At 56.1% G+C, this 14,599-nt stretch overlaps 1 protein-coding gene across 2 annotated transcripts in view; it reads right to left on the reverse strand.

Annotated features, from left to right (window-relative positions):
* Positions 1-14,599, reverse strand: part of TMEM132C (transmembrane protein 132C) — a 312,101-nt gene that overhangs the window by 22,277 nt on the left and 275,225 nt on the right. For both annotated transcript variants that reach the window (XM_023241276.2, XM_019814428.2), the window contains one exon: positions 7,483-7,626. In XM_023241276.2, the coding sequence (XP_023097044.2) occupies positions 7,483-7,626 (144 nt within the window). The remainder of the gene's footprint in view (positions 1-7,482; positions 7,627-14,599) is intronic.

Consider the following 14,599-nt stretch of genomic DNA (forward strand, 5'->3'; position numbering starts at 1 on the left):
GGATACCGAGCCAAGAGACAGAGACGTAAAAATGCTGAGCCCCTGGATCCAGCCACTCCTGAAGCCAGGAATCTCTTCCTGTTCGGATAGAGGAGCCAACAATTTCCCTTTTCGGCCTAATTCAGTTTGGGTGACGTTGTCTGTGAACAAAAATCATGGTCTCGGATACGAGGGGCAGAGCCGTGCCGGGAATCACCCATGGGCACACACCGCATCTTTCCACCGCATCCCAGCAAGGAGGACACGATGAGGCACCACTAAAAAGGCACGACGGTCATGGGCTGACACTGCCTGACATTATTAATCCTCTAAGGGCAGCGCTTCATGGGAGGAAGAGGGAGCAAACAGGAGTAACCTAGGTTCCAGCTCACACACCGGGGACGTCCATTATTTTTGCTGCCCCGACATCTACTCGTTTCATTTTCGGCAAGAGTTGCAAAAATATTCTCAGGGGAGCCTCTGCTGATCCACACGCTCGGTCCCCGTGCTTGGGTAGGTCTCGACCTCAGTGACAGGAAGTCGCTGGATTTTTGGCCGAGCCGAGGTAGCAGCTGATCTCCGCTGCACTTGAACCTGGGAGGCTGGGGACCTCCGGGCTCCGGGGCCCGCCATATGGGGGCTCAGGATGACACCTGCACAAGGCGAGACAGAGCTCAGAGATGCAGAGACCGGCATCTGCCCCCGAACCTCCGTGCACGGGACAGTTTCTCCCCTGACTTACGAAGCCAATTTGAGAGTCTGAGTCACTCAACAAGCGCATCGCCCTTGATGAAGTCATGATGGACCACTGCGCAGGCTTCAGTGCTGCCTGAGACCAAATCCCTGTTTTCAGACTGATTTCAGCAGAGAGGCCACAGAGGGAGAGGACGTTTCGTACCTGGCAGAGGAAGCCAGCACGGGAGAGCTGCTACCCAGACCCAACCCTCCCGAGGCAAGCCAGCCACGTGGCTCCGACCCGGACTTCTGTCCCCCACGCTTCACGGAGCTGGCCAGAAACGTCTCATCCGTGCAAAGGCCGCTCCCTCCCAGCTGCAGGATTCCTGGCGCCTTGAACCCCCTGTGGCTCGTTAGGCAAATGCGGACGGAGCCTCCCTGGACTCCACTAAACTCTAACTCGCAAATCAACGACCTTATCTTTTGCAAACGTCTTTTATTAGAACAGGCTCTTGTTTGCAGCGTCAGACAGAGGCTCGGAGCCACCTGACCTCCGCCGGCCAGTCCCGGGCACCTACTTCTGTCCATCACGCCCTCGTGGGAGCGAGCGCACGGCACGGCTCCTACCAGTCGAAGGCTCCGGGTCGGTGTGACGTTGGGAACGTCCTGTATGGGTGCCGTCCAGCAGGAGACGCTGGCCACGTGTCACCCGCACGACTGGGCAGCTGCCAATTCCACTTTACTTGATTTACCGTGCAGCTTGAGGCAAATCTTCACATCTGGCTGGGAGACACGCCTCAGACCGCGTGCGCCGGGCCGGGGATCAGGCAGACCTGCGTGGCAATCTTGGATCTGCCGTCTTCTGGCCGTGTGGCCTTGGGCAAGTCGCTTGGCCTCTCTGGGCCTCAGCCTCCTTATCTGTAAAATGCACTTAGCATAGCGTTGACCCCAGCGTTGCCGGAGAGATCTCTCTGAAATCCAAATCAGGGTATCCTGCAGCATCCTGCTTCTCTTAGAAGGAAACCAAAATCTGATGGTAAAACCCGAAGGTCCTGGATGGTCCGGGGCCATCGACATCGGGGCCCGGATGATTCTTTGGGATCTGGACCCTTCGCGGCACCCTTGGACTTCAGCCACCAGACTCCAGTAGCCCCTCTGTCTGAGTCACTACCACCCCAAAGGTCTCCGAACGTCGCCCCATGTCCCCTGGGGGGCCCTGGGTCTGCCCTGGATGCAGGAGACGCTACCATGAACACACCATCCACCCGCTCTGCCTGCACAAGTGTGTTAAAACTCTGTCTCGTGGTTTTGCAGGGGACAGAACCGGAGTTGGAGGAAGAGGCCGGCAGTGGGCGTGCACCTGACCCACACTGGGGACGTTGGCAGCAAGGGCCCCTGCGTTCCAGAAACTTCCTTGCGGTCCTTGGTTTGCTTTCACCCAGAACCCAGTGGCTCTTGGGGCTGAAGATGCTTCTCCCAGAGCCCTTGGGTGCGAAGAGTACCATGGGGAGCACTCTTCCCCCCACGGAAACCCTGCCCATGTTCCCCTGGGCGAGGGGCACCACCCCAGGGCATCGCAGACAAACGACTTCGGGCTGCTGCTAAGAGCCCAGCTCCCCATGGACTCAGCTCATGGAACCAACAGCACATGCAAGAGAGAGGACGTTTCGGGCCCCCAGGAGCAGCAACCACGGGAAACCGAGGCTTCTGCCCCAGCAGGGTCGTCCTGCACGTACAGGAGCCATCACAGGCACTCGTCACCGAGTGGGCAGCTGGCCGCCCACACGCATCCCCTTTAGCTCTGCACCAGGGCCAGCAGCCGGGCCGGGCCCTGGAGCTCGGCCCTGGAAATCCAGTAAAGGGACTTTTGCTAACGATGCCCGGAATCTCGGCATTGCCAGCCTGTTGTGGGCGGGGCCTCGCCACCTGTGACCCCAGGAGCCCCCAGGGAGGGCACAGGAGGGCAGCAGCAGGCCGGGGTGGGGGTTACTCAGGAGGCACAGGGTGGGGTGCCCCGGTGTCTCGTCCTAAGGATGAGGGGGTACGCGGATGGCACAGTGCAAGTGGGGGGACAGGGTTCCAGTGGGCACTGACAGTTGTCATCTCCCTGCCAAGTGGCCCAGATGTGTCCTTTTCAGACGCCGCTCCATCCGGAGCGTCCCTCGCCCCGGGCCCTCTCCAGCCCCGCCCCCTGTGTGCCTCGTCATCACCTGTCATTCTTACCAGAAGGGGACCTAGACACCAGCGTGTGATTCAACCATGCCGTTAAGAGACCGCCACCTCGAGAACCACGAGCAAGACGCCTCTGCAGAGCGTCCTATGCCCTGCCCTCGGCTACAAGACACGGCCTTATGCCGGAGGTGCTGACATGTGCACGAATGTGGGCAAAAGCACTCCGTGGGTGCGGGGAGCCGGGGGGGCTTGTCCACGGCACGAGGTCTCCTCCGCTATTGCCCGACAGTAAATCCCTGACCCGCTCGGGACACCGGTCTTCCTCCCCCGCCAAGGAAACCCGCACAGACGCTCGTGGATGTCCCACGGCCTCCCGCCCCCACAGTCTGACGCCTGCAAACCCACACGCTGAGCACACGGCACACCGGACCCCTCGGCTCCTGTGGTGCCTCCGTTCCCGAACCCCCACCAGCCGGGGCTCTCGGGAGGCATCGCAGGGCGCGAGAAGGGGGCAGACACAACGGTGTGAATGCTACGTGTTCTGTGTGTTCGATCCTTATCTGTGTGTTCGAGCTACGTGTGTGATCCCTCCATCGTGGAGGAAGGCTGGCTGGCAGGTGTGTGTGTGTGTGTGTGTGTGTGTGTGTGTGTGTGTGTGTGTGTAGCTTTGCCAGTTAAAAAACTGCGGCTAAAAAACGTTTGACATGATCCCATCTTTTAAAAAATTGTCTCTGTACGTGCGGCTATACCTAGATGTGTCAAGAGACGTGTAAGAAATGATCACCGAACTGTTTTAATAAGAGACCACATATTGTAGGATTCCATTTATGTGAAACGTCCAAAAAAAGGCAAATCTGTAGAGACAGAAAGAAGATTAGCCGTTGCCCAGGGCTACGGGTGGGAATGGGATTAACGGTAAATGGGGTGACAAAAATATTCTAAAACTGGGTCACAGCGATGGTTGCCCAACCCAGTAAGTTTACTTAAATATCATTGGGCTTTTTCTTAAGCCATACTCTGCACACCACACACACGATACCTGTAGGCGCTCTGTCTGCAGCCCCTGACCGACCGCACGGGGCTATCGAGGGGACTGCCCCAGCCAACCGGGGTCAGAGTCCAGTCCTTCCCACGTGTTGGCCACTAGGTCAAGTCTTCAGTGGATTAATAAAACCTCGTAGTCCTTACAACGGCCTTTTGAATGACGCACCGTGACTGTCCCCACTTTCCGAAGGAGACCTGGAGGCGGACGGAACGTGTGAGCTGCCCAAGACCGCGGAGCCCGGAAAGGCAAAGCAAGAACGTTTTGGAAGAAACTCCCCACGGCACCCTTGAACTTCCGGCACCCTACAAAGCCTCGGCTGCCGTTGTCTGAATGGTCTTGTCACGGATGTTCGTCTCGCGAACAGCCCCGGTGCTCCCTTGTCGAGCAGAGGGCGGGCATGCTTGTGGCCAAACAGAACAGGGACGCCGTCTCTCTTCGGGGCGGGGGAGGCGAGCGGGCTTTCTGCCCCTGTCCGCCTGGCCCTACTCGGACAGAACCCCACAGACCGGGCGGCTCACGCGGGAGACTCTGTCCCTCACGGTTCCGGAGGCTGGACGTCCCCCATCGAGGTGCCAGCACGGACCGGCTCTGCGGCCCAGCCCTCCTCCTGGCTTGCCAACAGCCGCCCTCTCGCTGTGACCTCACGCCGCCGTCTATGAGCGACCTCTCGTGGCTTCCTCTGTTCCCGAGAACACCAATCCCACCACAGGGGCCCGACCCTCATGACCTCATCCAAACCTAATCACCCCCGAAGGTGCTACCTCCTCACGCCATCACATGGGGGGGGGGATGAAGGGTTCAGCGTATGAATTTGGGGGGGACACCAACGTTCAGCCCATAATGTGCCTTTTATAAAGGACTCAGGTCCCCTAAGCCCAGGGCTCCTTACAGCCTATGTATGCAGGTGTCCCGGCATGGCCCGTGGCATGACCCTGTGGGGAGAGGCGCTCAGGCATCTGGTGCGGGAAGGCGCGAACTCCCTGGATGCCCTACATCCCTGACTAGGAGTCGCGTCTTCTGCCCGCAAACTGCGCAGGCTGGCTTGTCGGGAGGCGCGGCGTGGATCTCAGAGTCTCCAGTCCTTTGCGGAACTCAGGGCCGTCCCAATCTAGCCCTGCACACACCTGCTGCAGGGGAGACACTGACTACACGTCCCCTGCCCCGTGTCCTCTCCGTGGAACCCCGCACTGTGACAGACCAGCTCTGCGAGCATCGCCGACCCCGCCAGACCCCAAACCACCGGCCGAATCGGGGCCCTGGGGACTGAGTTTGAGTGCAGGATGTCATGTGGCTTTGTCAACAGCCAGGGGCAGCCTGCTCCAAATTCATTCCAGGGGCAATTTCTGGTTCGAATATATTTGTTTCTCTGAAGATGCTGATTATGTTTCTGGAAATACTGGTAATAGGCTCCATGACAAACTCCTAGAAGAGCAGCGAAGGATGATTCTACCCAGAACTGCGGTAAAACTTGGTTCTGGGATTTTTCAGGCTAACAGATGGCCTTCTTATCCATCTAGAAAAGTCATCAGGGGTCCTGGCTCTTTAAAAAACACTTTTTTAATTAATTTATTTTTGAGAGAGACAGAGACAGTGCGAATGAGGGAGAGGCAGAGAGAGAGAGAAAATCCCAAGCAGGTTCTGTATGGTCATCACATCATGACCTGAGCCCAAACCAAGAGTCGGATGCTTAACCGACTGAGCCACCCAGGTGTCCCAGAGGTCCTGGCTCTTTTTTTTTTTTTTTTACATTAAATACAATTTACTGTCAAATTGGTTTCCATACAACATCCAGTGCTCATCCCGACAGGTGCCCTCCCCAGTGCCCATCACAGGTCAGTAATGAAAACCAATGGCCACCAGGGATCCTGTACATGATGGGGGCCGGGGCAGGGAGGGCAGGGAGGGCTCCAGCTCCAACCAAGAGACTCCTCCCCACCTCGGCCTCACCAACAAAGTGGGGGTGATTCGGCCACAAGGAAGTGGGGTGACTGTTCAGCCAGAAACAGAGCACGGTTCTCAGTGGAAGAAATTTTGCCCACCAGGGGACATTTTGCAATGATTGGAGACATTTTTGGTTTTCACCATTCAGGGCGTGTGATAGGCATGTATGTATTGGGGTAGGAGGCAGGAATCCGTCTCACAGGACAGCCCCCTAACAAAGAATTGTCTGGCACAAAACACCAGCATAGTGCCAACGTTGCAAAATCCTGCCCCGGGTTCGGATCTTAGCGGTCCAACGGGGAAGCCGCTCGCCACGGTGGCCAGGAAGCCCTGACGTGGAAAAGTAACAGACACGCGCTCTCCATAGATTCGGAGCGACTGGGCCGCACCGAGTACGAAACAGCGCGTTCATGATTTTTATATCGATCACATGTTGAGATGATAATGTTTTTAATATAATGGCTTAAACACAGACATTTAAAAAATTACCTTCACCTGTTCTCCCTTTCGTGAACGTGACGGAGAATTTTAAACGACATGTGTGGCCCACAATTGTGCTCATGTTGAACAGTATGGTTTAGAACTTCATCCCTGCCCCTCCCACCACCGGCTTTTTGGGTGTGTGGCTTTGGGGCTGCCCTTAGCCCACAGATCACTTTTGGGGGAATTGGGGAAAAGCCTCTCTTCCTTGAGATGCTGGAGATTACATCTTTTGTAATCCCAGAGACATACCTACAAGAAAACATAAAGACCCAATGCATCTGGGAGAAAGATCTGGAGATCTCTCTCATCTGGAGAAAGACCAGATGCTTCATTTCTGGCTTGGAAAAGCCCTTATGCTGTCTTATCCCTGGAGTCAGCGCTGTGAGTACATTATCCCAGCAAATGTGGTGGGAAAGCCCAAGAATTTGGGTCGTTCCCTCACGAAACTTAAACTCCACAGCAGGGGTTGCTCTAGGCAAACTTTTCCTTGGCGTGGGCAAAGTAACAAATATTTTAGAGTTGCGGGCCAGATGGTCTCGGTCACAACTGTCTGTCACTCCTGTGGTCGTGCCAAAGCCACCGCAGACAGTACAGAGATAGATTTGAGCGGTCGCGTCCCAATAAAACTTTATTTACACAACGATCAGGGAGGGGGCTGGAGTTGACTCCCGGTTCATGGTCTGCCCAACAGAACAGAGGTTTGGACAGCTGCCTGGGCTAGACTCACATTGCAGATGTATTTCATTTTTTTGCCCATTAAAAAAAAGTTACAACTGGTGGCCAACACTGAAAAACGGGCGACTTTTACATAAATCCCAAATTTGCGAACACGTGACTTTTACATAAAGCCCAAATTTGCGGCTTCTCTTGAAGGAATGGCGACACTGATCTCCCGTTTACTGGGGACCACATCAGCAGGAGCTGAACTCCGGATGCCCAGCTAGTGTGGGGCGTGTCCGTCTGCCCTGACCACTTCACCCACCGTGTCACCAGCTCGGTTATTGGAAGTATCTGGGGTTTGAGCCACGCTCCAAAGCAGACCACACTCCAAACTGGGTTTGGAGCTGGAAGGGTGGTTGTGTGATTGGACTTCATACTTCCTGGTGCCGACCCCTCTTTGTGAATGGGGTGTGCCCCGATAGTTCCCATCATTTCAACCCAGGTGACTGATCAGCGGGGGTGCTTACCTTGAGGACATCCTCGTCCGCGGACTTGCACTCCACCAGCTCTGAGATATCCGTCACGGCACTGTTCTCCTCCACAGAGACCACCTTGATGGGCAGGGCTACGGTCTTTCCTGTGAGTATGGCGGTGTTGAGAATCTCAGTGTCCTGTCAAAAGAACCAGACGGAGCTGGGTCAAGGGGGCTGATACGCTCAGCGCTCTTGGACACAAGCGGGAAGTTCCCCAGGTATCTGCCAGGCTGTGTTTGTTTGCACAAGACACCATAGCACTGACTTTGGGATTTGGGGCAAAAAAGGCCATTGTTTGGAAGAATTTTCCAAGAACATTACAATTTCGTTTATTTACGGCCACCTTCTTGGTTTCCAACTACAAAAGTCAAAAATTATTAATTCTCCTTTTGTAGAGAGACAGTAGAAGTTATGCACCAGTTAGGTTCTGGTTGTAGGCAACAGAAATGGAATCAGGTGAGTCCTTCCCACCCAGAGGCCCGCCCTGTTCTAATCTCCGGAACCAGTGAGTCTTTTCCCTTACATGGCATTAGGGGACTTTGCGGTTGTGGTCAAGTCAAGGATCTTAAGAAGGGCAGATTATCCTGGATTATCTGGGGGCAGGACCCAATGGAATCATAAGTCCTTATAAGAGGGTCAGAGAGGGGCGCCTGGGTGGCGCAGTCGGTTAAGCGTCCGACTTCAGCCAGGTCACGATCTTGCGGTCCATGAGTTCGAGCCCCGCGTCAGGCTCTGGGCTGATGGCTCGGAGCCTGGAGCCTGTTTCCGATTCTGTGTCTCCCTCTCTCTCTGCCCCTCCCCCATTCATGCTCTGTCTCTCTCTGTCCCAAAAATAAATAAACGTGGAAAAAAAAATTAAAAAAAAAAAGAGGGTCAGAGGAAGAGGAGTGAGGCGGGCACAGAGGGAGAGGTCAGAGTGATGTCCTCATGACCCAAGAGCCGTGGATGGTTTCTAGTTTCTGGAAAAAGACAGACCCTCCCCTAGGTCCTCCAGAGGGAACACAGCCCTGCTGACACCTTGAATTCAGCTCCATAAAGGCTCATTTCTGACTCCTGGTGTCCAGGACTGCACTATAAGGACGTGCTGTTAATTTGGTATGGCAACAGGAGGCTAATGCAGGTCCTCACCCGTCGGGTCCTGGGCCACTCCCAGGGTTAACGGAGAAGCTGAAAGGGGCCTTGGAAAGGCAGGGCCCGGATCAGCTTGCAGGACACTGAAAGCCAGGAAGGGACAGGATCTCCAGAGTGGAGTGCAGTGAATGGCTTCGGCCATGTCTCCTGAGTCACTCCGCAGATGATCTATCTAAATTCCCTGGGTGTGGGAGGGGGGGAGTCTGGTCGGGTTAAATGGCCATCCCTTATCCCGGGGAGGATGGCTCCCCTTTGATTCACAAGCCTACCAAGACGGAGTCCAACAGGAGAAAGGCCACCATCAGAAGAAGAAGGAAGAGGTTCCTCCCGGCAAAGAGCAATGGCGGGTGTTCCGCTATGACACCGGTGAGCCAGGTCACTTTTAATCCCCGGTGGCCACGGTCACTACACCTTGGGGAGGGGCACCAGACCGCTGGGATCTTTCTGCAGACTTTTATGCAGACCACAGGCTCTTCCTGTCCTGCCCTGGAGAGCCCACTCCATCGCAGCTATGGGGACCTCGGTTCATCGTGTCCTTCCCGGCTTCATGCAAAATGACCAGCGTCACAGGTAGTGATTTTCAAAGTGATAAAGAAAGCGCCTTCTCTTTTGAGTCTGTGGGCACTACGGGCTCGCACTTTCGTAATGCTTCCCTACCTCTATCAACACCTTTTCCCTCTGGGCCAACTTCTCTCGAAGTCCCTCTCCGGAAGCACTGCCCCACTTTGAAGCGGGAGTTGGAAGGAAAGAGATTCTTCTCGCTTCTTTCTCCAGGGAAGCAACTGACACAGAAATGACCTTTTGCATTAGACAGGAGCACAGCTGGAAGAGTCATCAGTTCTAAGTGGAGCCCCAGCCTCTCTCTGATGCTTGTACCCAGAAGCCAGCCCTTAAATAAGCCTCTGCCGTGTCTTCTCCTGGGTCCGCCGGATTCCCGGGAGCTGGGGCCGCGATCTGGCGGCTCGCCCACCGGCTATTACGGATGCTAAGAATACCGCGGAAATTCCCCAAGTCCATTTTCAGGTTCATTACGGTAATGTGCTCAGAGTTCAGACTTTACATCTTCCCTCTCAGAATGGTCTTTGGCTAATGGCTTCATTAAGGCAGCAAACTCCCTCGTGGATTAATTGTGATTAGCTGCCTAACGGTCACTGCAGGTGCGCACGCACACGCACACGCCCACGATCCTCTCGCCGACACGTCCCATCCCTGGACTGAATCACAGCAAGATTCAGACTGGATGGACATTGGATGTGTCTCTCCAGCCAATGGCATAAACCACGGGAGCAGAGAGTTACCCGTCACTGGGGTTCCAAATGGGGGCAGGAAGCGTCAGGTGTCAGGGACTCAGACTGAGTCCAGGCTCCCTATTTGAATTGTGGCCAGGGAGGCAGCACAGGCCGGGGGGGGGGAGCCCAGCTGGAGACGTGTCGGGGTGTAGGTCACGCGCCGAGTGTCTTCTGGGGGTCCCTCCAGACCCACTCTGCCCTGCAGAGGGTCCCACGAGGCTGACTCATGTGCACAAAGCTACAGAACCCTCGCCTTCTGGCCTCTGGCCACCTCGGACACACCATGAAACTGTGCTTCCTGCACACAGCCTGTGTGGTTGCTGGGAGCTGTGTGACGAATCTGGCCAGTCAGTTGTGAGCTGGCACGGCATGTGTCACTCCTGGACTAGAGCGATTCCCCGCCTTCACGGAGGGACGGGCTCTCCGTTCCTGAGGCAGAGCGGCCAGAATTATTCAGACGGTAGCTGCTTCACCGGCCCAAGGCTCTGAATGACGGTGAGAAGGGCCGCTCTGTGGACCAGCAAGAAGTAAGAACACACGTGAGAACTGGGGCTGTTTGTTACTGCCGCTCGCCCTGCTGCCTCCTGACCGATACAGGGGGAGAATGAAGGCTTCACCTGCTTCAACGGCAGAGGAATGCCCTGCGGTGATGAGTTCACTTTTGAACATTTTTATTTCCGGTACGTGGTTAGCGTTCCTACAGACGCTTAGCAAGCATTTAAGGGCATGTTTTGACACTGATTTTTGCCATCCGTGCCCTCCCTTGATGCACTGGATGCTCATTTCAGCTCTCCAGTTTAGACGTGGGATTTCTTGAGGTCAGGGTCTGTGTGTGCTGTGGACCGAATGGTGCCCCCCCCGACCCTAAATCCATGTCGAAGCCCTCATCCTCAGCATGACTATTTCAAGACAGGAGGTATCTTTGAGGAGGTAATTAAGGTTACCTGGGGTCCCAAGGGCGACCCCGATCCAATAGGTCCATAAGAACAGGAAGGGACACCAGGGACACGGGCATTTGCGAGCCAAGGAGAGAGCTCGGGAGAAGCCAAAGCTGCTGACAGCTTGATCTTGGACCTCCGGAACCTTCGCAAAGGTTCTGCTGATTAAGCCCCAGCCCCTGGTATTTTGTTCCGGCAGCCCTAGAAGACAGCCCCGTACCGTAACACAGCCCTGACGCTACGTTGCAAAGCAGGGCAAGGATGTGTCCTTCATCGTGACCCGAGAGGGGTCTGTGCCGTCACGAAGAAAGGCACAGTCACTGTCGGTAGGCAAACAGGCACGCGGTTGTGAGTGGTGGCCAGTATTCGTGAGTCTCGGGCCCTGGGCGGGGGGAGACAGGTGTGGGGAAACACGTCACAGGGTGTGTCCCAGCGTCTGGGGCTGAGCCCTGGCTGTCTCCCCAAGGTGGGCCCGGGCACCTCCAAGGTGGGAAGTGAAAACTCCCGCACCAGCCTCCGGTCCCTGCGAACAAGCAGTTTTCAGACTGGACTGTCCTCTCCTGCCTCCCCAGATTGTGGGATTGCAGGAAACAACGGGAACATCGTAGAAGCAGGGAGGACGGAGAGACCCGGGCGTGGCCGGACACGGGTCTGGCGGGAGAGGCCTTCTTCTGGCCCCGAGGACCCGGGGAGGGGGCCGGGCCGGGATGGAGGGAAGCTGTCCTGGGGCCGAAACGTGCCTGTGTGTGTGCCTGTGTGTGCGTGTGCGTGCATCTGTGTGCACGTCTGTGGTACGCACGTGTGTGTGATACGTGTGCACGTGTGCATGTGTGAGGTATGCAGGTGCGTCTGCCCACATGCGTGCATGCGTGTTGCGTGCGTGCACACGTGTGTAATGACACAGCTCCCCATGCTGTATACGTGGCTGGTCGTCCTCCCAAAGCCCTGTCCGGTCCGGGCTGATTCACTGCTTGGACGAGATGCTGAGGACACTATCTCAGCGCATCCGACTGGGTCTCGCTCAGAACCCACCCCCCATGCCAGGCCCCGGCCCCAGCGGAGCACCTCCTGTGCAGGGCTGGCCGGGAACACGTGCAGCCCGGCGGCCCCGAGAGCCGTGCCCTGCCCAGCGCCACAGAAGGCAGTGCGTCCCCGCCCGCGGGCCGCAGCAGCCGGGAGAGGAGCTCGCTGTCCCTTGCACGGCCTCCCCAGCTGCACGCGGGCACGGCCCCCACCTGGCGGCTCTCTGAGCTACGGAGCTTCCCCCCTCCCGGTGCTGCTCTCTCCCTCCCTCCACCTGCTTCCACCGTAGGCTGGAAACCGCGCTTTCTGCTGAGAAGAATCCAGAAAGTCAGGCACTTTAAATCGCTGTCGTTTCAAATTTGACAAGAAGCCCGAGGCTTCGCAGAAAACATGTGTCGTTGTTTTGAGCTGCCCTCAAAAATGTAAATTGGTTTAGCCGTTTTCTGCATTGGTGCAAATCGGATTTTTAGTTTTTAAATGAAGAGAGGGCACAGAACTACTCCGGAGCGTGTCCCATGGGCTGAAGGGTGTGCAGTGACCCCCGCGATGGGGGACGAGCGAGCCCCCGGGCGCTCTCGGGAGGGAAATGCAGGACGTGTGCGTGTGGCCCATCCGTGCACGGGAGGCATTCAGGCCCGGAAAGCAGTGCCGAGCTATCCAAGATGCTGAGCCACACGGAAGGCCACGCGGCGCCTGGTTCCGTCCACGTGACGTGTCCGGAACAGCAGATCCACGTAGACGGAGAGCGGGTGGTGGTCGTACGACCCTGTGAATATACTGAGAACCACTCACTTGCAGGCTCGGAGCGGAGCCTTTGTGGACATGAACTGCCTCTCGGGACAGAAGGCGGCCGGCGTGTGTGGGAGCAGGGCCGGCGCCCCGGGAAGGCCACGGCCTGACTCGGCCCCCCAAGCCACCCTCAGAGTCTGTTCACCCTCGGAGAAACACGTGTGCAGCTCCGAGGCCGGATGCCTGGCCTTCTAAACCAACCGCGGGGGTTCAAACCTCACCAGGGTCCGAGGACAGGAGCCATTGCATCTAGAACATTCCTGACAGGGCAAAAACGACCTCTCTCAAGGCGGGCCATTAAGAGGCCTCATTGATAAAAACACCAGGTCACATCTGGGGAGCTCTTGGGACACCCCGGGTGTTACTGAACACTGCCATCCCTCCCCCAACCCATGAAGCAGGTGGTCTTACTATCCCCGGCCCACAGATGGGGAAACTGAGGCCCAGAGCTGATAAACAGTGGCGTGTTCAGGTGAGCAGCACGAAGGTGGCCTCGCCAGGTTTGAACACGTGTCCCCGGGGCTGAGACATCTGTTCGGACGGCGTAAGGACCTGGGACAGAACGGCCCCCGTCCTGATTCTGCCCCTTTTCCTGCTTTACTTAAATCCTTCACGGACCCGTTTCTTGGCTGTGAACTTGGGGGATATTCAGCATCATTGTGAAGATTTCGTCCGATGGCGTTTACGAGCCTCCCGCCAGGGCTCGGGCAGCGTGACGGCGGGTGCGTGGGTCAGGCCACCAGCCCACGGAGGAAAGCCCACGCCCCTGTCCCACGTGTGTGGGGGGTGGGAGACAGAAACCAGGATGAGCAGGCAGCGAGCATCCAAACACACAAAATCCAGAGCAGCGGGATGCTGTCACCTTCTGTGGCCGTTTCAGGTCTTCTTTCTCTTGTGAGAGGGAAAACGGGGCTCAAAACTTCGACAGCCCCTCGTCATTCGCTCTCATCCGGTCTCCCGATTTCCCTCCCCAGAGGCGCCTGCCATCTGGGACTTGTACACCTTTCCAGTTTGCGATTCTAGACTTTTCTCACGTTCCCGCACAAGTACAGGACCCGTGGCCTTGTTCCCTCCATTTACGTTTTGTACAAACATGCATTTTAGACGGTTTATACCGATGTAGCTTCCTGGACTTTCAACCATTTACTCATTTGTTCTTTTGCTCACGGTTATGTCTTCCTGACTGCTCACGTCCACACGGCCGAACCACACTCCACGCTGAGATCCACATCCACGTGCTGATCCGGCTCTGTCTTAAAGAGACCCGGGTGTCCATCACATGCCTTTTCCATAGTTGACTTTTCTGCTCGCCCACTGATGGCAGTTCGGGATGTCTCAAACTCTGCCGAGTACAAAGGACTCTCTCTCCTTCTGCCCACGTGTTGGAGACTCTCCAGCACCTACCTGGTGCCCGTGGAATTGCGGGGCTGAGTGGCACACACGTTTCCTCTTTGATCCTCTCTGCGTGCTCATGCTGTCATCTAAACTCTGAGCAACGGCAGGCGAAGTGCCTTTTCCTGAAATTCTTGCCAACACCTGAGTGATTACGTGTCAACCCGGCCAGGTGACAGCCCCCAATTATTCCATCAGACACTAAGTTGGGCACTACCATGTAGGTATTGGGTAGGTGCGATGAATGCTCATAATCAGCTGACTTTCAGGAAAGCAGATGATCCTAGATGATCTGGGTGGGCCTGGTTTACTCAGTCGAAGGCCTTTAGATGCAAAGTTGAGGCTTCCTGAGGAAGAAATTCTGCCTGAGGAATGCAGCTTGTATATATAGTTTTTTTTTTCTTACCCTCCACACTGCATTGACCCTTTAGAACATGGGTCAGTTGGGTGAGCCTGGCTGTGACTGGACAGGTGGCCCTGGCGTCTAGAGAAGCCACTGGTTAGAGATCTTTCCCGTTTCTATCCAAACCCTTTGTGAACATCCAGCGA

This window comes from Felis catus, chromosome D3, assembly GCF_018350175.1.
Source record: "Felis catus isolate Fca126 chromosome D3, F.catus_Fca126_mat1.0, whole genome shotgun sequence".
NCBI classification, from domain to species: Eukaryota; Metazoa; Chordata; class Mammalia; order Carnivora; family Felidae; genus Felis; species Felis catus.